The following is a 26,272-nucleotide window of genomic DNA, read 5'->3' as shown; positions in this document are numbered from 1 at the left end:
ATTTCCGCAGGCGAGTGGTGCCAATTTCATACACTCGAACTCTTTTTGGGCGTGAAAATGGATCCGGCAGGAGGGCGGGTTTAAAATTAACACATCACACCGGATGACGCACGTTTTGCGGATTGGTGTAACTAGCAAAAATGGAGAAGGTAAAACGGGTCAAAGTGGCCAAATGTGAAGCGGATTAGGATGAAAGATATTTTAAAAGCTTATGCAATGTTATTACTACGAATAATGAAGATGAGTTTTATATAGGAAAATATGCCTTCTTTCATAAGCAGAAGAATTACAACAGATAATTCATCAACACGTACATGTTTTATTATCCGTTCTTGTATTATATGTAATTATTGTTAATAGAGACTAAACGAAAACGAAACGAATATTAATTTAGTAAAAACAAACATAGAGAAAAACGTCGGCCACTGTACACCGCATAGAGCTTTTATATCAAGTGAAGCTAAGTTAATCGGTTTGCAAGACAGGTGAAGTTGCAACGGAGCTTAGAAGACCCATTGCGACTCAAAATTCCGATCAGCATACGCCCAACAAGAGTGTGACAGACTAGCGAGTAGCTCGGAGTATGACCAGCATCAGTTACATACCTCAGTTAGGTGCTCCAGGTGCGGATTACTTGAAGATCACAAGCGGGTTAAAGATAACGTTCAGCAAGTATTTGACACCGCGCAGCAGATCTCGCATCCGCCCGTTCACCTTCAGGCCCTCGGTTAGATGGACCGCCGTGAGGGTCGGGTTCCGACACTGGATGCACCCGATCGAGTGCAGTTCGAGCAGAGGATTTTTGCGCCCCAAACGCATACCGTGCACGCCGAAGTTGTGTCCGCCCAGGTTTAGGTTCAGTCCGCCGGCGCTATCCCACTGCTGTTGCTGCTGGTCGGTGGCCGGCCCGGTCCCGCCGGCGGATAGTTGCGACAGGGACGAATCGCGCAGCACCCCGATAAACCAGATACGGTCGGAGTAGTTGAGGCTCTGGGTGAAGTTGCCGAAAGCGTGCTGGGCTTTGAGGACGATTTCCGCCGGTTTCGTGAGCAGCCCGGTTGACATGCGCACTTTCAGCTCGTATTCGTACCTGGTGCGCAAACAAGGGATAAACAGGGTTGAAGGATTAGCTACACGCGATTAGCTTGAGACAATTAAAACTAATTATTAACCGTTATATGAAAGAAAATGTTGGAAATGGCTAAACTTATCATAAGATTGGATATCTGGCTAATAATTTGTATACATTGTTAGAGTCTTATTTCTGTATGACTATGGTGGTCTGTTTAGGATTGTTCTCTGATACTAATTTTTGTACCATCCCGTGTATCCAAGAATTCAATCATACTAGTAAGATCTGGAAGCTGTACCGGAAAGTGTGACAAGATGTCCCGGTGGGGTAAAATGCACTGGATTGTTATTAGCTAAATTACGCTATATATAATAGGTTATGTTAATTGGTGTGTTTAATTTATCCTGGCTCAACAATAGATTTAACAGAAAAAGATAAGCTAACAATGTCTAAAAACATATAAGATTTCCCTACAATATTTTAAGCCATAACAAGTATTTGAATAAAATATTGCAATCCAGCAGATATTTGGGTTCCTCAATATGTTATCTAATACTGAACAAAATTAGATTCGTAATCCTTGTATGCTGGTTGTGAAGACAAAAATTAAAAACCTGCGAGTAATATGCAGTTTGCTTAAGTGGGGCAGAAAGACGTGCTGTAGATGTTAGGCAAAATACTTTAGATTTCCAAACTTATTCAGTGTGACACTTTCCAACTGAATCAAATCAGACCCACAACTCCAAATGGTAAATTTTTGATGTTTCATAATAAAATATATGATGTAACATTTATTGCAGAAACTAAACAATGTTTATTTGGAGTTGGAAGCACTTTTACCTATATTTGGTTCCCGTGGTTTACTTGCAGATACTCAAAAACATCTAGCCTCGATAAAACCCACTTATTATACTATTATTCACGGGATGAGTTCTGCCTCACTATCTGGGCTATTTTGTCCCACAATTTAACAATACGTGCGGAAAAGAGTGCTCTAAGAAATCTTTGTTTTAATCACAATCTGAGAGTTTTAATATCGTTCTATTATTTTATGGTAGATAAACTGAAGCTAAATTTTGGGGTATTTTTCTTGAATGAACTTCAAGAAATTAATATTTTTCGCTTCAGTGGTGCATATTGCCTAATTCATGTGAGTGAATGAAATATCGACAATTATCCGCAGTTTGCTCATGTATGGTTAGATTGAATGTCTCTAAGTTATAAATTGATTCAAAATATTTACGATAGAGGTATAGTGTTAGTTATGCTTGAATTTTAAAATCATAAACAAAATTAGATTAAACTTACGTGTTCCACTTGTTGAGGTGGCAAGTCCGTTGGCGTTGCATGAAATGCTTCAAGTTTTCGCAGTCCCCCTCAGACGATCCGTTCAGATTGCCACAGTCCGGTTCGATCGGTTCACCGTAGAGACAGTTGATTCGATCGGCGAGAAACTTTGGCAGATAGCCTTCGATCAGCTCGGCCCGCAAGTTTCTTCGACTCGAGATGGCCATATCGAGCACCGTACCCTCCCAGCGCACGTACGTCCCGTCCAGATTGGTGCAGCGGAGTTGTGTTTTCACCTTATTCTCGCTATCCCACGCCGGCTGGTGGCAGAACTTGTAGTACAGATCCCAGCTTAGACTCGCCGGACGCTCAGCACTGTCCTTCGTGTGCGATGGGTTCCGATGGTGGTGTCCGAGATGATCGGCGGGTGGCGTCGATTCGTAAAGGCGTCCTTCGCTACCTCCGACCGTCTCGAAGTTGGACATCATGTGGGGCAAGGTGAGAAAGACGGTACCGATGACGCAGATCGCAATCTGTAGGAACGTGATGTACCGCTCCGTTCGCCTCGAGCTGGCCATGTAGCCGGAGATGGCCACGGCCGTAACGGCAGCACCGATCGAGGACCAGAGTCGCACGGTGGAGTCGGTCAGTGACAGCCACTCGATAACGGCGAACACCGGAATGAGCAACGTGACGATACCGAACAGGGGCAGAAACAGTAGCAACCCGGACAGTCCGAGGGCACCACGCACCAGTCCGAACATGGTGGCCGATTGGGAACTAATAATGCAGATCTGCAACCAGGCGAGGGTCACGCAGTGTGGCATGAGATACTGGTAGATTCCTCGCCAGCTGTTGCGCCGCGCAAGGTACATCAGGAAACCGGGAATCATCAGGTACAGCATCGCGCGACAGTTCAAACAAAACTCGATCCCGTTGCCAATGACGAAGGTCGAGAAGCCGGGCACCTTGAGGTCGAGGAAACGCCACCCGGTCGTGACGACCTCGTCCATTTCGTACGGATACTTAGCGAGCACGTTCAAGCCGAAGGAGAACAGAATCAGATAGTCCGGAAAAGGGTCACCGGCGGTGTACGTGAACGCGAACATCGTGAGGAAGGTCAGCGTGAACGCCAGCACGGTAATCTCCGAGAACGGCAACCACTGGTCACTAATGTTGGGCTGGAGCATCATGTTGACGAAGAAAGCGACGAAAAAGTACAGGTAAGGCTTCAGATTGTTGCGCAGGTATTGGTTTTCGGGCTCGTTTGTATTTAGGTGCTCGTCACCGTAGCGCAGGAACAACCCGGACCACATGCGGAAGTCGATAAAGTCATGCTTGGACTTGAGCATCCGAAAACTGCACAATACCATCACCGCCAGGCTGGCATAGTATCCGCCGACGGGTACAAGCGAGAGAAAGTTTTCACTAGCAAAGTACCAGTACGTGGCCAGCACCAGCACCAGCTGCAGCCAGGTGCCACCGGTCGATCCCGGAAAGGTTGACATTAGCAACAGAAACCGATGGTACAGCAGTTGAAAGAAAACAATCGGATGGAAAAACGGCCTATGAAAGCACGGCACGTGGTTTAAGCTGTGCGGATCCGGAACGGAAAGCATAAGCGCATCGCTCACGGCCGGCAGGTGTCCGTTGGAGTAGTTGACTGCGGCCGCAAGCAGGTTCGCTTCGGAAATGTGGTTCACGGTAGGGCTTCGATGCAGCCGATTGCCATTCGAGCTGCCAAGTGGCGTGCCATCGTGGTTCGTACTGGAACCGCCAGGTCTTTCCGGCGTACCACTAGCGGATGCACTGTGCTCGACACTGCCATCCGCTTCGGCACCATCCGGCTGGGTGCGACGGCGCCGTCGGTCAATCTTGTAGATCTCGCGCATTCGCTTCTCAAGCTGGGCTGCCGTAACGTACTCCTCACCATTGGACAGGCTTGCAAACAGCTCCTGGGCAGCGCGCCTAGCCGATCGCTCGCTTGGGCTCATCGCAAGAATGCTCCGCACGTCCTCTTCGTTTGCCTCCGTAATGCCTCGTCCATTTTCGAAACACTCTTTCAGCAGCTCGATGGATGCTTCGTGACCCTGCTGCGCGGCCCGGAGCAGCCATTGGACGCCCTGGGCATGGTTATGTGCCGGGTCGGTTTCGGAGTTTTCCTCCAGCAGTTGTTTGGCGAGCGTGAACTGCACCTCCGAGCAACCGTCTTCCGCAAAGTGGTACTTCAAGTTTCGGAGAGACTTTTTGTCTGAAAGATGCACGACAAATGTAGGTAGTTTTTCGGGGCGCAATCCAGACACATGAGATCATCACGTTTTGTTGTGAAGGACACTGCTGCCGCTTACCTTCAAGGTTCCATTTCTTCCTGGTAGACGATGGACCACCGTTGCTTTCAATCGGTGGACGATTTGCCCAGCTGGCCATTGCAGAAAGGTGTTTGCCGGTGCGCGAGGAAACAAACAGCGATCTTGGGCAGGGAAAAACAAAACAGCCGTTTTGCAGAAGTGCATCAAACAAACTGCATTTGCTAGATGTTGTGAGAAGTTGATGTACACAAAAATTGACATTTGCACTCGTGAGATGAAATGTGAGACGAGAAGTCGGCATGAGCTGGGAATTTCTCATAGATTCTCACTTTATACGTCGAAAATCAGAAGTTCTTCATTTAGCTGGAACATTTAGGAGGATTTATATCAAAGATAATTTTTCGGGAGATAGCATGAAACAATTCTTTTTACAAACATTCATTTTTGAGCATTGTTCCCTAACCGTAACCTGCTAATAATCGTAAATTTGATAGTACTCGCTAGCCGATAGAAGTGCAGAATATCTCAGCTATGAAAAAAGCAAACCACATGGTTGAATACTTCAATTAAAATAATTGGTAATTAAAAAGCAACCTGTAGAAGTTAAAGCTGTATTTGGAGGAAATAAAATAGTATCAATGAATGATGTTTCATATTTGTACTATATTGCCTCAAAGACAATTTATAAAAATATAGTTCCCTTCCAATGTATCAAAGCATGGTTATGCAATGCATTGAACATAGTATTGTAAACGCTTTCTAAAACAAAACTTTTGCGCGCGAAAACGTCTGTCGTTCGGTCAACAGTTTTGGCTTCATCTGGATCGAACTGGCGTGCATTCGTACGTGTTGCGTTTTTATTTTGTAAAACTTGTGTATTCCGTTTTTCCCACTTTGTTGGTTGTAATTCAACGCTAGTTTAATCCTTTTTGCGAAGAATCATCATGAACGGATTCGATGATGTTGGAGTGTTCTTCTCCGATAACTTTGACGGCGATCAGCAGCAAAATGAGAACCAGATCAATCTACAGCAAGTGAAGAAAAAGTATAGAGAATTCATCCGGACCTTCTGTGAGGCCAACTTTATGTACAAATACCGGTAAGTAAGTCGGCTTGTTTGCTAGCAAAAGCTAGTAGCTGAAGGTAGTGAATACTACAATTCCGTTTATATACTGTACTCTACAGTGATGCCTTGAAGCGAAACTACTTGCTCGGACGCTACTACCTGGAGGTGGAAATCGAGGATCTGGCTGGGTTCGATGAGTCTCTGGCAGACAAACTATACAAACAGCCAACGGAGCATCTGCAGATTTTCGAAGAGGCTGCTCGGGAAGTGGCCGACGAAATTACATCCCCTCGTCCGGAGGGTGAGGAGCAGGTGCACGACATTCAGGTGCTGCTGGGATCCGGTTCCAATCCCACCAACATACGCGATCTGAAATCGGACAGCGTTTCGAAGCTGGTAAAGGTGGCCGGTATCATCATAGCCGCGTCCGGCATCAAAGCCAAAGCGACGCGCATTTCCATCCAGTGCCGGTCGTGCAGCAATGTCATCCCGAATTTACCGGTCAATCCGGGCCTCGAGGGTTACCAGATGCCACGCAAGTGTAACACGGAGCAGGCAGGTCGGCCGAAATGTCCCCTCGATCCGTATTTTATCATGCCGGACAAGTGCCGGTGTGTCGACTTCCAAGTGCTGAAGCTGCAGGAACTTCCCGACTTCATCCCGCAGGGCGAGATCCCACGCCACATGCAATTGTTTTGCGACCGAAGCCTGTGTGAGCGAGTGGTCCCGGGCAATCGGGTGATGATTCACGGCATTTTCTCCATCCGGAAGATCGCACGCCAGGGCAAGGCTGACGGTCGTGAGAAGCAGATTGTTGGTGTGCGCGCTCCGTACATGCGGGTCGTTGGAATAAGTGTCGATGCGGAGGGTAAGGGAGCGATCTCGCGTTTCAACAACATTACCACTGACGAAGAGTCGATGTTCCGTAAGCTGGCAGCCAGTCCCAACATCTATGAAACGCTGGCGGAAAGTTTGGCTCCAAGCATTTTCGGCTCCCAGGACATTAAAAAGGCCATTATTAGCATGCTGTTTGGCGGGTCGCGTAAACGAATGCCAGATGGTTTGACGCGCCGTGGTGATATCAATATTCTGCTGCTGGGTGATCCCGGTACGGCCAAGTCGCAGCTGCTGAAGTTCGTCGAGAAGGTTGCTCCGATTGCGGTTTATACTTCCGGCAAGGGCTCGAGTGCTGCCGGTTTGACTGCGTCGGTCATCCGGGATCCGGCCACACGTAACTTCGTCATGGAGGGCGGTGCGATGGTACTGGCAGACGGGGGCGTCGTGTGTATCGACGAGTTCGACAAGATGAAAGAGGACGATCGCGTTGCGATCCACGAAGCGATGGAACAGCAGACGATCTCGATTGCTAAGGCAGGCATAACGACGACCCTGAATTCACGCTGCTCGGTCCTGGCTGCGGCCAACTCGATCTTCGGCCGTTGGGATGACACCAAGGGTGATGAGAACATTGATTTCATGCCAACGATTTTGTCCCGTTTCGATATGATTTTCATTGTGAAGGACGAGCACGATCAGAAGCGGGACATTACGCTCGCGAAACATGTCATGAACGTGCACATGAACGCGTCCAAGGCGAACCCGACGGAACCGAAGGAGGGTGAGATTCCACTTGCGACGCTGAAGAAGTACATTCACTACTGCCGGACGCACTGCGGCCCGCGGTTGAACGAACCGGCGGCTGAGAAGCTGAAAAGCCAGTACGTTCGCCTACGAGCAGGCGTAGGCGAACACGAACGGGCCACCGACAAACGGATGTCGATTCCTATCACAGTCCGCCAGCTGGAGGCCATCATTCGCATCTCGGAGTCGCTCGCCAAGATGCACCTGCAACCGTTCGCAACGGAAGCTCACGTCAGCGAGGCGCTCCGTTTGTTTGCCGTGTCGACGATGGCCGCCGCCAACAGTGGCTCGTTGGCCGGCGCCGAAGGGTTCACCACCGAGGAGGACACGGAGGTGTTGAACCGCATCGAGAAGCAGTTGAAGCGCCGGTTTGCCATCGGTTCGCAAGTCTCGGAGCAGAACATTCTGGCGGATTTTGCGCGCCAAAAGTACCCGGAATCGGCGGTGCGGAAGGTCATCCATACGATGATCCGGCGAGGGGAACTGCAGCACCGCATGCAACGTAAGATGTTGTACCGTTTGTCGTAGGGGGAGGGTAGGGAAAAATATCCTCCGTATGACACTGAATTTTTTTGTCAACTTGTGTGTGCGTTTTTACTACTCTTAACTCTTTTCCATCATAATATACGACCTGTTTTTTTTGCAATAAAATAATGCTCCGTAGTACAAATGATCGTCCCTTTTTGTTCTTTCGAAAGTATGTTCCACCTAGATTTGTTAATTAGTTTTTCAGGTAACACAAAAAAATGTACTATCTTCACATTTTTACATTGTTGTCATATCGCTTTATTCATCGCTCGTTCGATCGTATTCGATAAATTCCCTATACAGTTTGTTATTTCTCTATAAGCTTTGTTTACCATCTTATGCTTAAACCCAAAAATAACAGATGTACATTAAATCGTATAATGCAAGAAATCCATGTCATTTGTCACCCAAGTTCAGCAAAACAAACAAAAAATTACGCAACCCCTAAGACATCTTTAAACCCGAGCAAGTGCAAGAAATGAAAAATCGTTCGTTAGTCACGAGGGGCAAACACAATCCGTGGAGGTAAATGATTTTTCATTCGCTATCCTTCCACGCGTGGTGCGTCCTAACATTGGAGATTATATTTCTGGTAGGAACCCTTAAATAGAATCCTGGCAATGGATACCGTCCTTTAGAGTTCAGAGAATGGCGTTTCCCACGGCGGTACTTGATGGTGATGTTTTATAAGAAGAAATTACAGATGCCAAATCAACCCCCTTATTTTACAATTATCCAAATTTCGATCGAGGAATATTCCCCAGGATGAGATACATACTTGTTTCTTCTGCTGGTTCTTTTTGTTTGGTATGTATTCGTGTTTTGTTTCATCTAAGAATTCAGTCACTCTCCTCTTTCCTTTCCCTCACGTTTGGTCTTTTCGTGTCGGACATCGATACTGTCATGATGTCTCATGTAATGGCGCTTTGCCAGATGGCTTCATCTTTTTTAATAAAACCGTTTTCGTGCGTTCTCCTTGTGCTTCTGGTAGAACATAATGCCGATCACCACCAGCACAACAACGATCAGCATCGACAGAAGGATGAGGAAGAAAATTTTCACGTTCGACATGCCCGGCTTCGGATCGTCCTTGTGTTCGCGCGGTGCCTCGAATGTGGCGGCCGACGGTACGATCTGACGGCGATCCTCAGCGAGCAGCGACGGGGCTTCGAGTTCGTAGAATTTGATCGAAATAATATCATGGTTATCGGACAGATCCCCCGTCGTAGCCGAGGCACCGAAATAGTATCCGGTCGGTAGCTTGACACCTTCCACCCTGAAACACTCCTTCCAGGCGCCTTTGTTTTCCAAATCGGTCGACACGGACAGGACATCGTTTTCGTACCGGATGGTGAGCTGCGTGTCGAAGTCCACGTTGCGGAACTTTGCCTCGCAGCCGGCGATCTGTGTGTGCGTACCATCCCGGTCATGATCGTACGACAGGCTACCGTTGTTCACCATGGCGCTGATGTACGGATGCTGGTGGTTGTGCGGACCATTGTGATTGCTGTACGTGTCGAGGATGATGGCGAGCCCCATGAAGTTGTCCTTGCTGCCAAACACCGCGCCCGACTGCAACCGATCGCGCGCGTACCAGATCGCAAACCCATCGCCGTACAGATCTTTTCCCTTGCCGTGCACCTTGAAGTTAACATGCAGCTCCCAGTTTATGGAAGTGCAGGGCTGCGAACAGACACAGGTACACGAAGCGTATGAATAATCCGTGACAAAGGAAGGTTATGTATACCATGCATCGACTACCTACCACATGATTCCAAATGGCACCGTTTTTCGACTGCAGATCCGGGGTGAGGCGCACGTACGAGTTCGTCACAAAGGTAGTGCCTATGAAATCCCAATACGGTATGGTCATGCCCGAACCTACAAACAGATAACATCGGGTTAGTACGTACGTACAACGTGTACGGCTCACATGCGACCGTTGTCTAGATTTATCGCCTAACCGTATCACCAGTGGATTGATGGAACAAAGGGAACTACACTTACCTTGATATGGTTTGAACAGAGAATGCTCACGTTTCATGTAATCATTGAAATCACCCTGCTGTGAGCTGCGTTGCACTACCAACAGTAGCAGTAACCCCGAGATCAGGTACGATGGGAAGAACTGTACTTTTCGGATGGTTCCGTTTATTCCGTACATTGGCGGTTCGGTTGGGTTATCTGATTAGCGATTAGTTAACTTGCGAGAACTTGTATTGTATATTTCACTGGCCGAAGAGTGGCCGCTACCTCTGAGACCAACTATACCGTTCTGGTAGCGTACAAGATGTGTTCTGACTAGAGGATTGCCGGACTGAAATCAATTTATGTTCCTATTTACCACTGACTACGCTAAGCAAGGATAAGAACGAAAATATTTCTATCTTCCGCTGTGTGATTCGGCGTATCGCGATGGCTTTTTCTCGAAATGTCAAAAACGAACTGTCATAGTATCTGCCAACAGCAGGGCTGCTTGCAGGTTTTGGTGTGTAGTTTTGCTTGTATTTTTCATCACTCTTGAATCCTGTAAAAACTTCATTACTGAATGGTAAATGTTAGCTTTTTCAGCTGAAAAATTTTTCCCTTTTCTCTGCCTTCTCTTAACTGCCCATCTTCTACAGAACCAAAGGAAAAAAATCGAAACGTTTCATTTTCCAACAAGGTTCTTTCACCATAGCTTCGTTGTATCGATAAGCTTTGTTCAAAGTAACCTTGGCTTGCTCGCTGTCTGATAGTGGTGGGCACTCGGGAGCGCACTAACAGCTCCGGAGATGGTTTCGGCATTAGCTCCAAGTTTACGTGACCCATTTTTTTGTCGCATGATCTACGCTAATGAAAGAATCGTGGAGATTAGTTAGTTTGTTCAGACCCGGCTCCGGAGCTGCTAGTTCGAAGCAGTTAGTTCGGAACTGATTTCTGAGCCGGCTCCTAAATATACCGGAGTTACTCGGAGCTGGCTCCGATTGCGGAGCCGATTTTCCCACCACTACTGTCTGACAAGCAGACTATCATAGTCATCCGAAAGTCGAGGTCTGTCTTCTGCTTGCCTTTTCCCTGTACATTTTCGTGTTGTAAATTTCCCGACAAAAATTTGCAAAAGGAAATTCGTGCGCCAACCCGTGCGTGTGCTCGGGGGTTTTCGATCGCTCCGGATATCGTAAGTGCGTAGTGGTTTGTGGGCTTTGTGTGCGCGTTGCCCGGGGGTTCAAGCGGGACGTAAGTGCGAAGTTTAGTGTCAATTGTCTGCCCGTACCGCCGCCAGTACGAAGGTTTTTCCTGTGGTTTTTCATCTTCATCTGCCGCGTGCGTTTCAGCGTCGCGTCCGTTTCCTTTGGTGAATTGTTTTCCTTACGCAAAGTCCCTACCTGCGGAACCCTCCAGCCAGGTACGGACGAGCAGACGGACGCAACGCGGTTCCTCCGAGGAAGAGTTCGTGGGAACGCAACGCTATAAACAATTTTCTTGTAGTGCAAGTTCCACTCCAACTCAAGCTTCATCTCGTTGGGGATACGAAGAATTGTTTTTTGCGCTTCCGATGTGTCCCTCTGTAGAAGCAATCGAGGAGGAATAACAATCGATGGAACGATTAAGTGTGAGGATACGCGAACCAAGCCAAAAACGCCGTGTGACATCGTCGTTCCAGTGCACCGAAGGCTAGGGCTCGAGGGGTCAGAGATCCGCCGTTCCTTGACCGCGCGCGCTCCTTCTTTCGCAAGTTTTCCCGTTTTCTTTGTGTGCCCTTCGTGCACTGCCCTATCACAGGTCCGCCGTTCTGCGCACCTGGAATTCATGAACGGGGTCGGCTCGACCGTATCATCAAGCAACATTAGATTGCAAATCTACATACGCTTGGTATTTGTGGTTATATACACACGGCATTTTTCGCCTCCTTCGAGCTGTGCGTCTGCCTTGTGTGTGCTAGTGTGTATGGTCGTATTTTCTTGGCGCCCGGACGCGCGCGCGGGTGGAGTGTTGATAATCTACATATTGCAAGGTCCGCGATTGTTAGGTGCATCTCTTTGTGAATGTTTTCTTTCTTTCCCATCGCAGCCAGTAAAGTGAAGTGCATCTAACGAGTAAAGTAAATTTCCCGTTCCCCTTTCTCTCCTCCCGCCATCGTCGCCCATCTCTAGGGAGAGGAATCCGTTTCAGTTGTGTCCGCGGCGCGCGATTGTTTCCGTACGTAAGTGTTGTTTGCGCGTGTGCGTTTCCGAATGTGTGTGTGCGTGCGTGTGTGTGCGGTTGTGTGTAGTTAAACGATAACAAAATAGAAACAACAAAAACAGAAAATAACTTCATCAAACGAATCGAGAAAAAGGGAATAATTTCAAACAAACCAGAAATATCGCGAACCAAAGGATAGCCACTTCCAACAAGTCCTCTCGGCAGTAGATGAAGGTAAGTAGGATGGGAAACAACATAGGAATATGTTCTCACACCTTCACTAACCTTTTCTAAATTTTTGTTTATATTTTCACGATGCCGTCACCGCCGCCAGGAAGCATCATCTACCAGTCCATCAGAAGCAACAGCCGGCGAAGAAGAAGCGGACAGGGTGCAAAGATGTCACGCAATAAAGACAAATACGAAAGCAGCAACAACCGGCGACAGCAGACGTTTCTGACCGCCGAGGACATTGCCGCCGGAAAGAAGACCTGCTGGCAGGGCATCGAGATAACGGGCAGCGTTCGCAACCTCAGCCCGACGCTGTGGAAGTTCGAGCACCTGACCGCCCTGTATCTGAACGACAACTCTCTGACGCGCCTGCCGCACCAGATCGGCCAGCTGGCCAAGCTGCGGACGCTCGATCTGTCCGCGAACAAGCTGCGCAGTCTGCCGGCCGAGCTCGGCGAGCTAATACAGCTACGGTAAGTGGACCGGAGTCGGAGTCCACTGCATCGGTTCCACTTTTGGTTCTGAACTTTCCACTTGTCGCCATTTTTTTTAGGGAGCTGCTGCTCAACAACAACTACCTTCGGGTGCTGCCGTACGAGCTGGGCAAGCTGTTTAACCTGCACGTCCTGGGACTGCACGGTAACCCGCTTGGCAAGGATGTGCTGTCGATCTACAATGAACCGAATGGAACGTCCAAGCTGCTGACCTACATGCTGGATAATCTATCAGGTAGGCCGAGCACACGTGGACAGTACAGATCCACTATCTATACGCGGAAGTATCGGGAATCCCAGATCCATTTGGAAGTGCCATTTGGTGCATAAACGATGAAAGAGGATCCAAGTCGTTAATATAAGGAGGGAAAATTGTGGATATTACGGAGGGATTGATCAGATTTTGATTACACAATTCCACAAGTAAATTTTATGTATCTAGAATAGATTTATCGTTAGAAAATAGCACTCCACGAATATGATTGTTTAGACATGATTGAAAATCATGTCCAATTCCAATCTGGATCCTTCCCAGTATGAGAGGCCTACCCGAAGAGAGATGTACACGAAGGGAATAAGTCTAGTAAACCCATTATGGGTAAACATGACCGAAGATAGTCGTTAGGCCAAAGAGGAAGATGGTTTTAGATGTTTTTGTAGGTGTATAGACAGACTATCGTCAATTGTGTAATTATGATGTTCAAAATGCTATGGATGCGGCTGCCTGGGAAAATTGGGAAAAGCGCTCGCAGGATAGACTTTTAAGTCCTTTAGTTTATACGGATAAGTAAGGAGATGAACCCCACCGCAAAATGAATAGATTTAAATGTACATCTGTCGTTTTGCAATTTATAGTTAGCTCTTAACGGGCAGCAACGATTGAAGTCGGTCATTACACCAAAGATCAATCTCTATCGTCCGGCTTGTTTTAACTGACGAACGTTGTTGTATTCTTATTCATTTCAACTGGTTTGTATGGTATGCCAGTGTAATCTATAAAATAGCTTACCTGGCTAAAGTAGGGATCTACTAGGGTCTTCTTCTAAGCATGGAGCATGTTTTTTTCCGTGAGCTGTAACAACGTCAACACATTATTTGGTTTTTAAACATGCAGCGTATCGGTTTATCTTAATAGCGTTTGTGACTGCACTCAAAATCTATACCTGATTATGTATTCGTTTTAATCTCGTCTAGATACTGTTAATAGTGATTGGCACGCTCAGGGTGAACGAATTGTAGAATTTTATTTTGTGAAAAACCACTCAACTGTTTATAGAATACACAGGAAATAGAATGACTGAAGTAGCTCCTTGAAATAATATCTTTCGACTAATTTGATGTAAAACATACAATAACATAAATTAGTCCTTCACTACAATGTTGAGGTAGGCAAACTTTTAAGCTGCCAATAATTGTATATTTCGTTGAGGTTCCTCGTTATTTGCTTACTCCAAACGTCGCGGGATGGTACGCACTCAAGCGAACGCTTTGGCAAAGGTAATTGGGAATGTAGCACACATTCCCCAACAACACTAACACCATTCCTGACGATCAGATGTCACGCCTAATCGATAATGCACGCGCACGCTAAAGTTCGTTTAAAATGCAATAATGCATGCGTTTTCCTGCCGTGCGGAGGGAGATTGCTAAATACCAGTTTTCTCCATGTAAAGCCGGGTGTTTTGTATATGCCAAAAAAAAAGTTAAGGATTTGCTGATAGGAGAAGGGGCGAAAAGGGCAGCGAAAGATAAAGAGAAGAAGATTTTATTTATGCGCTGCTTGGCCCATCGCCGACTTCATCTTGAAAGTGATACCGTCGATTTTGTGTTCGTCAGCCAATTAAGATATCACTTTCGATCCGGCATACCAATTTGGGGCTACCCGCGATGCTGCGATCGTACCACTGATCATTTGTGTACAGCCTCCTCTCCGCTCCATCGCCATTTACTCTGCTGCAAGGCAACGCACATGTAGGTTTTACGCACGGTGTTGGCGCTTGGCGATTGGTCTTGCCGAATCGGGGCTTTCAACCACCATTACCCCGGCACCGCACTGCACTGTGGGCAGCCACCCTCGACTTACCCTATCGCTGCTCATTAAAAGGTGCGCGATTACGATTCGCCCGTACGCTGCTTTTGGGCAATTTAGTTTCGGCGAAACGGGAAAGGAGAAGCGACGCAGCAACAAGCTGTCCATTCTGGTCCAGCAGCAGCAGCAGCAGCAGCAGCGCCCACAGTACTTTGGCCGACTACCAACCGGGAGTCTTTGCGAGTCGTTTTAATGAAGGGGAGAAAGTGCTGGCCGGGACTGCGATACAGTTTTCCCAACATGGGCGGACCCGGCCGTATCGTTCTCCTGGTGCCTTATCAACGGTTTTAAAACCGGAGAAATCGACTCTAACGCTCACTTTCTACTGAGGTCTTTTGGTTTTCAGTTGCTTGTTGAAGTTTTTCGCGCTGGGTGCTTTGGATGTGGTTTATGGGTTTTTTTTTCATCGTTTAGTTTGATTTATTACTTTTAAATGAATTTCGGGGCTTTGCTAGGAAAATGCAAGAGCTCGACGGTCCAAAGTAAATGGAATTGCCCTTTGTTATTTGATAAGCAAGATCAGGTATTATACGATTAGTTTTTTATATAACGAATATTAACAAAAATATGCTAGTTTTCATTTTATTCAATTACATGTAGTAAATCAATTTTCTATTGTATAATTAAATTATAATTTAAGGAAATTATGATGCTTGTAGTGTTAGCTAGTAGCCTACAATGCAATTAAACAATTTTAATGCGAACACCAGCATGTTAGTGTCCACGTCGATCACATCGGTGGGTGTTGAACAGCTAGTTGCCTTGCCTCGCTCAACTGGTTTTGCATCTGGTTGAATGTGGAGCATCGATCTTTGGCGAGATAGCACCGGAAAGAGCTCAACGGCACCACCGGACGACATCTGCGTCCGCCGTTCCGGCGGGTAGGTTTAACTAGGTGAACCTAATTTTAATTGGTAATGTCACAAATTACCGGTCGGGAACGATGTAAATGATTGCCGGGCCAGCGGCTCGTCGCGGAAAGAATGGAAAGTGTTTTGTTTGTCTCCCTCGGTGTTGTATAGTAATGTCCAAGATTGCATATTAACCGAAGAGGAATTGACAAGATTGAAATGTTCTTGCACCACGGGTAAAGTTTCGTGCCAGCGATGATCGTGCACGATTTGTGTGTGCGCGCGTCCGTTGGTGGTTTACTAGCTTACCCGCAGGGAGTGTTAAGGTACATCGAGGAGTGTACACACTGTCCCCGGTCCATCGCTCGAACAGCCTCAAACGGACCGCCACTTAACCGTAATGAGCAGTTCCAGGCGGCTTAAATTGAGGACGCTAGCGCACTGGTCAACCTTGATAAACAAACACACACACTTATACACATCGTGGTTGCTCAAGAAGGTTGCTTCGTGCGTGCTTCGGAACTTCCTTGGAAGTTCCTCTGGCATCTTCACCAAAAGGTCCCTTGTGGGGTGAAACAGAAAAAAATGAAAACCGCAAACAAGACACCCGCATTATAATCGGAAGGAGGGAAGGTCTCTACCTAAATGGCTACCGGTGCTGAATAACTCCACTACAGCGATCGGGCAGGCCAGGGGGTCAACCGAAAAGTGTATCATTAGGAGCGAGAACGTCCGCTGCTTCTTCGGCGAAGGAAATTCATCCGTTCAGACTGTTGCGTGTGGCGGTTTTCTTTTTGCTTTTTACAAAGTTGAAGATAGTTAGCTAAGTACATCCAGCCCTATATGACCGTGTGTTTGGTCAGTCATCCATAGGGTGTGATCGAAAAAAGTACTTTCGTAAGATCTAATTACCTCTTCAACGTTTAACATTTGATTCAAGTTGAATGTAGAAATCAAGTTGTGTAAAATATTATTTCGTTCCCCTTGTTTATTTTTTTTTATATTACTTTATTACATTAATGTTCAGATACAGCCTTTACGATTGACCATAGAAAGATCGTAAGAAACGACCCTTCGCCGATCTTTAGTTCTTCCTTGTGGTATTATTGTGTGGGATGCTCATAATCATTAGCTGCAATCGCTTTTGATGATAATGATCGGTTTGAACGAGTGTGGGTGGTTTGGTAACTCCAAAAATATCTTGTGCCCTTGAGAGTGGATCTGCTAGCGTGTTGGAAGAACTTCCAAAAATACATTTGACATTTGAATGTTAAGCAACACGATTTGTGGATCCGTTGGATGAGAAAACGGTAGATAATTCTGTTTTGGGTTTCTGTCTGCGGAATTTGATACCTTTCGGATTGAATCCTGGCGGAAATCTCTGATATGAACTGATTGACACAGTTTTCAAAGGAGTAAGGCATAGTGGTCTCTCCTCTTTTGTTGGTGGTTTGTTTTATCTTTGCATATAGTTTGTATTTAAATAACGTTAGGTTCCACACCAATGCTAGACCCCCGCGATGGTTATCTAAATGTCGATTACAATTCGTCCGGTGTCCGAGAGAAGTCGCATCGGTAAACGTGCCCCGCGCTTTTGTTTCAGCACTGGGTGTGGGGCTATTAAGAGTCGATGCACAAACGGCGCTATAAAATTGAAAGTGAAACTTACCACCGCACACTGACTGTCTGTCTCGCCACCGGATGGAACCACCCTGGGCCGCTGGACAACCCGCATCCGGCCGCGTGGAGGGAGACGCAATGGCTCGAGCGACGGAAACGCGCTGCTCCGGCTTTTTCTGGTTTCGAAAACGCGTTTTTCGTTCGAACCCGGCCGAAACGTTTGAAACACACGGGCGGACGGTGCGGCGCGTGAAGAAAGTTTCGCGCGAAAGTGCGCTTCGCGAAACACGACGCTAAAGTAAGAGGGATGATGGGAAAAAGAAAATTTTAAACAAAAAATAAAACGGCTCCTTTCCCTCAGAGGTTGAAGACACGAGGAGGGGGTGCATTGAATATTAAGTTGCCCATTTCTGGAGCTAATCCGGTGCCAAACAAGGAGGGAATTGAAATGTAGATTTGAACTTGCAAAAAAAAGAAAATCAGCCAAAAAAATAATTAAATTAGACGATCACAAGTAATTCGCTATTCGAAAATTAGATTTTATTAACGTTGCTGTGCAGTCTGTATATCCTAATTAAATACCGGCAATCAGAGATTTTATTTTTTCTTGCACAATGAAAAACTCAATAGTGGATTGATCTCTGAATGTTAAATTAAGGTTCAAAAAAATATTGCTGAGTTAATTTTTAAATACCAAAGTTGCTTCTTATTTTTTTTTTGCGAGGTTCAATCAGAACCTTTATTTCACTTCTTTCGATCTTTCAGATTGATTCGGATTGATTAATGAATATTTCAAGATTCAAATCTATTCAATCAATCTATCAATGAAGATTCAGTATCTAACATTGATAGATCTTTCGAAACTTTCGCGAATCTTCATTATCCTTTTTTATGTAAAGTTACAGTGCTAAAAAGGGAGCTTCCTGAGCATTTTTCGTTGATCTTTAATTTATTTTTCAAACCTCCATGAACCTTTGGGGTTTCCTGATTCTAAGATTAGTGAATCTCAAAATCGATGCAAAGTGTTATGCAGATTCATGCATCTGAAAGTGAATTAACCAACTCTAGTAGACACCCTATCAGCTTTGCAGATTTTCCACGATCTATCAAGATTTTTTTGTTGTTTTTTCACAAATCGTTTAGTTGCTTGGTTGTAAAGAAAATCATGCATGGACCCAAAATGTTTAAATAGATGTATTTTACTGTAGAAGTTATTAGGTTGTATCTTGTTTCCTTTTTTTATTTGATAAGAATCATTTGCCAATATACAAGGAAAAAAAGCGCGTGTTTTCATTTGATGATGTTTTTTATTGACCAATAACGATTGAGAGATCCTCAATACTTCATTCTATGTATCCATGCCTTATTTTTGACTATCAAAATAAAGACCGTACACGTACAAAGTTATCAAAACGTGCATAAATGATAGCTGAATTTAAGAATGAAGTAGACCAGATCTTCGGTTTTGCACTTAAAAAGCCTTTCGCTGGCAGTTGTGAAAATCTTTTCGCGCACACCATCGCAATTGGAGGCGTTAAAAAGAGCCGAAGAAATGCGAGTAGAAAGTGAAAACCGACCCCCGCCGGTCACAAGGTGGAGGTGAATGTGACCCATCCCTTTCCACAACCACCTCTGCAGTCCTCTCAGTCCTCCCTGGCCGGTGTGTGATTAATTGGGACGTCGTTCGGGGATGTCTGTTTCGTTTTCGGTACCCTATGCTGCCGATGCTCGAGGGTGCTGGGAAATGTCGCTCCCTGCGTTTTTGTTGGTTTTGTGTGTGAACCTGCAGCCAACCAATTGACTACATCTCATTTGCGAACAAAAGCGACTTTTTTATCCCTTTTTTCTACCCGCTGGTACAACAACCAAACCAAAAAGGTCCCACCAAACTTTTGTTTGATCGTCTTCATTGGCTTTGAGGGAGGCGCTTTCGAACCGTTCATCGGTTGAGGCAGTCATTTTGGATGCGGGAGTGTTTTTCTTTTCTGAGACAGAGGAAGGTTTTATCTCTATACTTCAATCTTCAGATACAGACACTCTGGTCTGGTTCGGTCTTTCGGTTGACAAACTAACAAGTGAAATGTTGGTGTTAACCCCTTGTTAGTAGGTAATCGGTGTACTGATTTGGCTTTGCTAATTTAATTAGGTTTGCTCAGAACCACTTTCTACTGTATAATCCTTTTCGTTGTGTAGAGTATTTTCTTACAGCTTGGAAACTAGGTGCAATATCGTGTCAAAAGTAGATTTCAAGATATTAATTTAGTCGACCGAGAAAATTGCTACTCCAAGGAAAGCACAGTTCATAAAACTCGTTCAAACATGCTTTTTAGACGGTGCAAATAAAAGTTTACAGCGCCGATCGTTGATCGTTAAACTACCAACACTAAATGGCAACCACCCAACCGTCAGGTAAATCGCATGACAGATCACGCTTAACCCATCCGGGCAGAGGTCACGTAACCGTCTCGGTGTACCGAATCGAGCCCTCCCTATCACCAACCGGATGAGTTCTCCGCTCGCTTTGTGTGAGCTCCCAATTTTGACAGATAATCTATCGAAAATGCAAAAAGGAATGCTCGGGGAAAGAGTAAATGTAGAGGAATCGGGATCCGTCCGCCTTTTGTTCGGCAGCAAACCGCTCGATCGGGTTCGTCGGATTTTTCGTCCGGGGTTTCGAGGTGGTTCCCGGCAAACCGCCAGCACGCGCCCGGACTGTCGATGCAATTTGCTATAACTTTCCCCGACGTTTTTCTAAGCTTTTCCGAGCACACGGCCGTGTGTTGGTGGCCGATCGGGAGAAGGAAGGGGGAGGCTGTGCTTTAATTCGGAAATTACCGGAACAGATGATTTTATTGATTTTTTTCTCTCTCCCGCCCTTCATTTTCCAGTTCTGCAACCGAGGGGATGGAAAGTGAGTGGAAAAAATAACAACACCCGGATTCGTTGGGGTTAAGGCAGCTCCACACGGAGCGGGCAGCAGTGAGATAAAATTGATTTTTGCCGTTTTGCGCGACAGGGAAGCATGTGGGCGGGGCGAGGGTTTGCCCTTTTCGGTGGCCTCTTTTCGGTTCGGTTTCGGTTGGCGTTAGTTGTTTCAGGAGAAACAATCTCCCAGCCTTTCCCTCCCCTCGGGTTTGTGCTTTCTCTCCCGCAGCAGCCCGGTTAGAAATATTCAATAATCGATCACAGGTCGCTCGCTGGCCGACTGCGCCGTCGGTCGGCCGGTCGGTTTTGTCTTCCCCGAGGTAAATGGTTGCATCCGACACGGTTTGCTGGATTTCCGGCGCTACCGGCCGGGGAGACGATTTCAGTCCGCCGTGGAAAGTGTAACCGTCCGAAGGGTCGTGTAATTGCAAAATCAATTAAATAATTTCGTCCGCCATTCGTCGCCAGCTTTCGCAGCCACCGGCGTGACCTGGTTTGGGAAAAGTTTCGTAGTTTTTACCAATATATATTTTTCGTCTTCTAAACCGTTTGCTACTCTTCTTTCTTTACAGGTAGGTGACGTGCTGGTTTTTCGAGCTTCCTACTTCGGCCCGCACCGATTTGCGGGACCTCTCGATCGCCTCCAATACCGAATGCAGCCCCAAAAAACCGGTGACGGCTGGTGGCGACGCGCCCGGTAAGCGGTGGGTTTGGTTTAACTTATTTATTTATTTACTTTTCCCTCCGGTGCGCTGCGCGCAGGCGCAATTGGTTCGCGGGCGAAACCGTGGCCGATTTTTTGGGTTATTTGGTTTGTGAAATTTGGTTTGGTGTGGTGCGCGCTTCGTCCCGGATCATCGGTAAGGTGTCGAACGCGGATTAGTTTTCCTGCCATTTTTTTCACTGTTGCCTTTTCCAGCCGCAGCAGCCTAGGTTTGTCTGTTTGCACACTTTTAATATCGCTTTCGGGGCCTGTTTTTCCTCCGCCCGGGGATAGCTTGACGCTTTTGGGAGGAAAAGTAAGTAAAGATTAAAAGTGTGGGCAAATTAGAAAGCAGTGGGGCGGTAGGAATGAAAAAAGAGCAATAGCTTTGAAAACAAATTCTTTTTGCATGGTAACATTATGGACTTTCTTCGGCCAAGAGGTGGTTGAACATTTGACTATCGTCGAAAGTGCCGGTGCGTACCTACGCCGCCCTGAGAGTCTGCAAAATGTTTTACTGTGTCAAATAGCACTTCGTTTCCTTCCAGGTGTTATTATAAAGGGTAAAAAATGATAGGGAAAATGCCCCGTTCGGAGTAGTATAGCTAAGCTCTGATTTGGAAAAAGGAACATGTTTGAAAACAGGGGGTCCTTGTTCCTTAACACGTTCACTACGAAACGCTTTTTGAACATGTTTTTAGTACAAATATTTTCGATTTTTTTTACAAATCAAATGCTTGGACTTGTTTTTAAACTAATAACAAATAGACTAAGCTTCTTTAACACGTTGACTGCCATGTCACCCAAAAGTGGGCAGTGACAGCAGAAATCAGTTCTAAAAAAGAAAATTTGGAACTTGCTACGTAACTAGGCTAGGCTATAATAAATGCAAAAAACATGTTCATGCAAGTTTTATCTATTTCTTTGTATAACGTTCGATTTGTTTAAAAAAACGAGCCTCAGTATTTATATTAAGCCCAAATTATATCAAAAACGATTGTACTTAAAAATGTTTTACAGAAGCTTGGCAGTCAATATGTTACTTTAAAATAAAGTGTAGTTGGTATGGTACCGCTTTCATTTGAAAGCAATTTACAAAAAAAAGTGTAGTTCACATAAAGTTGCGTAGATAACGACACGTTTACGCACCAAATGTCCACGGGGAAAGTACTAGCACTTTGCATAGAGTACCTTTTTATGACGAAATTACACGCACCCTGCCTGAGTGTTCCTTTCCCAGCGAAAGGTTGCTCCTTTTTTACGTTGAGAATTTGGTTATTAAAAACTCACCTGTCAAAATAGTCAAGAGAAATATGTCACTCATTAAAATTTCCTTCCCGGAACGGTAAGGGGCATAACCATGGGCTCGCTTTTCCAATAAAGAAGACCGGCCCCCCATTCGCATCCGGGGAGCACTTAAGCTTTCACGTGTTCGGTGTCATCGTTAGTGCGCTTCATCTGCGGTGATGGAGATTTTCATTTTTTCCACCATATATGTGCTCTTTCGATCCGTCGTACGTCAACACCTTCTGACATTGGCGGCCGACCGGGTGTCTACTACTTTTTCAATTGCGAACGAACCGATGATGAGATCAGCCGTCAGAGGTGACGGCAGAACGAGAGCGGCGCGTCTCGATGACGAGAGAAAGTGAGGAAACAAAAGCGAAACTGAACTACGAGCAGTACCCCCTATGGGCAACTCGAATGTGTCCCAGAGACTCCCACACTCACGACGAGGCACGCTACCGGGCGGCTAAATAGACCACAAATGGGTCCTCTTTTTTACTCTGTCCCGCAGTCGTGGGGTTCGAGCTCTTCGCTTGATGCGAGCTAATTAAGCAAACGAACGTACATTGTTTTCACCTTCGCGTTCGAACTGTGATGCGAGATCGATTAGACAGCATCGACGAAGACGACAACGTTGTGCGATCGCGTCCATCCAGCAACAAGCAGTACGCCGTGAACCCCCGGACCCGTTGGTTTTAACGTTTGGCGCAGAAAGAAAGTGCCAACGAGGTGGGAGATTCGCCGGCTCACTTTCGAACGGCGAATGATGATCAGCTTTCTGCAAGCCCTCTCCCCTCCTACCCCTGGTGTGGGGGTGGTAGCACGATCACTTATATAACTTCCCCTTGCGGTGGCGTGTGATGGGCGACGATCATCATGCATGGTTTGCATGAAGTTTGCGCCCTTTATTTTTTTATTTTTTCCTTGCGTGAGACTGGGAGCAAGCGAAAGGCGAAAGCTTTCGTTCGACGAAAGTACCCCAACCCCTTCCAAGAGCGTGCCAAGCAAAAGTAAAAGCGCGCTCCCGATGAACCACGCTCGAGCTCTAGCCCGAGCGGCACTCAGTGAACGTTTACCGCGAACCGTGGCTGAGCGTTAAACTTCGGATGAATTCGCGAGAAGCGCGAGCGAGAGAGGGATGAAAAAAGTCGGTACAAAACATCGCATCCTCCCCCCTCGGGAGCGTTTGACTACACCTCGTGGTCCGGTGTTGTATAGCGGAAAGGTCCACCGTGTAACCGACTGCCACAGTTTTGCGCGTTTGCTTTTGTTTTCATTTCGGCTTGACGCGAGACGCCGCCGCCACCGCCCGGGTTTGCCGCTGCTCTCTGTTTACCGGTGCGCATCCGACGGATTGTGTGTTTTTTTTCTTCTTTGAAGCACGCTGGAGCTTTCACTGCAACCGGCGGGCTGAGAGATGCTCACGGAGCGCATCTCGGCCGCGGTGAGTGTCTCCGTTCGGGCTCTCGTGCTCGGGCTTGTTGTATGGGCCGTGCATTCAGTTGCTTGCCGGCATTCGAAGCGCGTAGATGTCCGACCTGTGGCTCGCCGTCGATTGTTCGTTTTCTTCTCGCGTCGTCGTGAACGTGGTCCGCGATTAACGTGATACGCGATACAAGACTGTTCGATCAGGTCGAAGAGTAAGAGTGTGTGTTTTTGTGAGATAAAACTTCTGTGCGATTGTGCTATTGGAAGGAAATTAAAGAAACGGTTGTGCTCGTCTAGAGTGTGGAAAGGATCTTAAGAGATCTTCAAGTGTCGGATAAATAATCCATTTACGTGTTGAGTTAAAATCCCTCTGCCTGTTGCTTGTCCGTTGTGCGCTCGAACACAATCGACGATGACACGGTGTGCCGTTTGCTCGGTGTAAAACGATGAACAGCAGCCTTCCACCGTCGAACAGCAACAGCGGCTGCATGGAACGGTACGCGAATCGATACGCAGTGCATCAACAGCCACAACAACAGCCGCAGCAGCAACATCTGCAACATCCGGGCAACTTTCCGAGCGGAGGAGCTGCCTCGTTGGCCGTGGCGAATACGCCCGGTTCCAGTGGATACTATCACCACCAGCAGCCGCCGCCTCTGCCACCGCATCAGCAACATCAGCAGAATCATTACCACAGTTCCGCGCATCCCCATCCGGTCGGTTCGGCAAGTGTTCCTCTGCCGGCGAACCATGGTGGAGGAGGTCCCGGAGGGTACATGGTCGGCTGCTACGGTGCGGCTGCCGCTGGATCCGGCGCTAACGGTTGGACCGGAGTGCCACTAATCTCGACCGCCAGCAGCAACCGGAGGCCTCGGAAGAATTTCGGTTCGGGTAGTGCCGGTGTTGGCAACAACTCGCCTAACGCGTCCCTGGGTACACCGGGAAACCATTACCACCATCCCCAACACGGCCAATATCAGCAGCAGCCACATTACGGTCCAACGCTGCACAAGTCGAACCCTTCGGAGTTTGACGAAAATGCCAATCTCACCCGGCTGGCGTTGCATGCCCACGGTGCGCCATTGATACTATCCGCGAACCGCTACCACCACGGGTCATCGCACCGGAACCATAAATCGGCCGCATCTTCATCATCATCGTCGGGTGGTGCGAAAATTGTCACCTCCACCAGCGGCCCGGGGCAGCTGGACAGTTCGTCCCACTCGTTCGCGGGCAGGTCCTCCAAAGCCGCGGGCAACGTTCCGCCGCATCCGGTGGCGACCTACGAGTCGGTCCATCCCCAGCAGACGGCGATGCCCGGCTCGGGCGGTGGTCTAGAGTACGGTTCTTCGGGCGGACCGGTCACCACCACTTCCGGACCAACCACCTCGACCGCGATGTCGACATCCGTTACGTCGTCGTCTTCATCGTCGTCGTCGTCGTCGTCGTCATCCTCGTCGACGGACATGTGCCTACCGCGCATCATAAAACCGCGCAAGCGACGAAAGAAGGATCGCAAACCGAATCCCTCGACCGGCAACCCTGGAGTCGCTGGGAATGGCACTTGCTCGGGTGCTGTTGATGGACCAGTTGGAGGCTTACCGTGCCTTGACTCGCACCAGCTGGCCGCCGGTGGAGCACAGCATCATCATCTGCACGGTAGTCTGTTGCACCACGGTCCCTATGGTCCGATGGCAGTTGAACCCTCCAATGGTGGAACTCCGGTGACTATGCGCGACATACTGAACGAACTGAGCTACCTAACGGCTCAGGCTCCAGCTCAGCTCGTCTTTCCCGAGCGACTAACGGCGGAACTGAGCAAGTTCCTCGCGCACACGAACGCCCTGTCGGCGCAGCTGCCCATCCAGCAGCAGCAGTACTCGCAGCTGCACAGCTTGCTCGTGCACCTGCAGCAACAGCAGCAGCAGATCCAGCACCAGCAGCAGCTTCTCCAAGCGCAGCAGCAGCAGCAGCAACATCTCCAACCGCAGCTTCACGATCAGCAGATCCAGCAGCTACTTCAGCAGCAGCTTCAGCATCAGTATCCTCCGCAGTTCATGAACTCCCAACAGCCACCACCGGTTCACGAACTACAACATCAAGCTGTAGCCCCGAGTTATTGTTCGGTCAGCAGTCCCGGTAGCGAATCGAACGACTCCGGAGTGGTCACCCTTGGGTCAGGCTTTTTCTTCCCACCAGGCCCTTCCCCGCAGGATCACGTTCTCTCACCCGACCTTCCCAAGCCCCGACCGCCCTGCCCCTCTGGTTCTCATCCACCATCCCTTCCGGAACCGGCGAGCCCATCATCCTCGTCCGGTTCGTCGAGCTGCAGCTGCCGGCTGTGCGACCCCTTCGGGCGTATCTGGGCATTCCCGATGCAACGCCAGCCTACCTGCTCCTCGTCCACGCCCCTCACCACCGACACGTTCGAGTCGTCCGCGTCGACGGCGGTCGTAGACGCGGGCCGCAAGAAGGACGTCGGCGTCATCGGTAGCAACCGGAGTGGCAGCAGCTCGTTCCGGGGTGAGTGGCGCTCCACGTCGGAGGTGACGATTGCGGCTCATCATTCAACCG

General features: G+C 47.6%; 4 protein-coding genes across 4 annotated transcripts in view; 2 read left to right on the top strand and 2 right to left on the bottom strand.

Annotated features, from left to right (window-relative positions):
• Nucleotides 1-313: 313 nt before the first annotated feature.
• On the bottom strand, nt 314-4,817 carry LOC131272025 (wolframin). The gene is made up of 3 exons (XM_058273633.1): nt 4,708-4,817; nt 2,381-4,610; nt 314-1,090 (listed from the first exon to the last, which is right to left on the bottom strand). Exons 1-3 carry the CDS (start codon nt 4,784-4,786, stop codon nt 631-633), a joined length of 2,769 nt encoding a protein of 922 aa, XP_058129616.1. The 5' UTR covers nt 4,787-4,817; the 3' UTR covers nt 314-630.
• Nucleotides 4,818-5,482: 665 nt separating this feature from the next.
• Nucleotides 5,483-8,039, top strand: LOC131261253 (DNA replication licensing factor Mcm5). The gene is made up of 2 exons (XM_058263237.1): nt 5,483-5,767; nt 5,854-8,039. The coding sequence occupies exons 1-2, from the start codon at nt 5,613-5,615 to the stop codon at nt 7,901-7,903; spliced, it is 2,205 nt and encodes a 734-aa protein (XP_058119220.1). The 5' UTR covers nt 5,483-5,612; the 3' UTR covers nt 7,904-8,039.
• A 100-nt stretch (nt 8,040-8,139) lies between these two features.
• On the bottom strand, nt 8,140-10,308 carry LOC131271240 (vesicular integral-membrane protein VIP36). The gene is made up of 3 exons (XM_058272646.1): nt 9,911-10,308; nt 9,669-9,784; nt 8,140-9,586 (listed from the first exon to the last, which is right to left on the bottom strand). The coding sequence occupies exons 1-3, from the start codon at nt 10,065-10,067 to the stop codon at nt 8,852-8,854; spliced, it is 1,008 nt and encodes a 335-aa protein (XP_058128629.1). The 5' UTR covers nt 10,068-10,308; the 3' UTR covers nt 8,140-8,851.
• Nucleotides 10,309-12,167: 1,859 nt separating this feature from the next.
• The window catches only part of LOC131272646 (CCR4-NOT transcription complex subunit 6-like), a 122,489-nt gene continuing 108,384 nt past the window's right edge, over nt 12,168-26,272 (top strand). The window contains exons 1-3 of the mRNA XM_058274466.1: nt 12,168-12,304; nt 12,405-12,774; nt 12,855-13,030. Of these exons, the coding sequence (XP_058130449.1) occupies nt 12,470-12,774; nt 12,855-13,030 (481 nt within the window). The 5' untranslated portion in view covers nt 12,168-12,304; nt 12,405-12,469. The remainder of the gene's footprint in view (nt 12,305-12,404; nt 12,775-12,854; nt 13,031-26,272) is intronic.

This window comes from Anopheles coustani, chromosome 3, assembly GCF_943734705.1.
Source record: "Anopheles coustani chromosome 3, idAnoCousDA_361_x.2, whole genome shotgun sequence".
Classification (NCBI taxonomy): Eukaryota; Metazoa; Arthropoda; class Insecta; order Diptera; family Culicidae; genus Anopheles; species Anopheles coustani.
This window is presented reverse-complemented; position numbering and strand designations above follow the sequence as displayed.

Excerpts from the sequence above, each read along its gene's own strand:
- LOC131272025 (XM_058273633.1), bottom strand. The coding sequence starts at position 4,786 with ATGGCCAGCTGGGCAAATCGTCCACCGATTGAAAGCAACGGTGGTCCA. Across the intron at positions 4,611-4,707 it reads GAAGAAATGGAACCTTGAAG|ACAAAAAGTCTCTCCGAAAC; the intron begins GTAAGCGGCAGC and ends TGCATCTTTCAG. Across the intron at positions 1,091-2,380 it reads CACCTCAACAAGTGGAACAC|GTACGAATACGAGCTGAAAG; the intron begins GTAAGTTTAATC and ends TTTGCGCACCAG.
- LOC131261253 (XM_058263237.1), top strand. The coding sequence starts at position 5,613 with ATGAACGGATTCGATGATGTTGGAGTGTTCTTCTCCGATAACTTTGAC. Across the intron at positions 5,768-5,853 it reads AACTTTATGTACAAATACCG|TGATGCCTTGAAGCGAAACT; the intron begins GTAAGTAAGTCG and ends TGTACTCTACAG.
- LOC131271240 (XM_058272646.1), bottom strand. The coding sequence starts at position 10,067 with ATGTACGGAATAAACGGAACCATCCGAAAAGTACAGTTCTTCCCATCG. Across the intron at positions 9,785-9,910 it reads TCTGTTCAAACCATATCAAG|GTTCGGGCATGACCATACCG; the intron begins GTAAGTGTAGTT and ends ATCTGTTTGTAG. Across the intron at positions 9,587-9,668 it reads GTGCCATTTGGAATCATGTG|CCCTGCACTTCCATAAACTG; the intron begins GTAGGTAGTCGA and ends GTCTGTTCGCAG.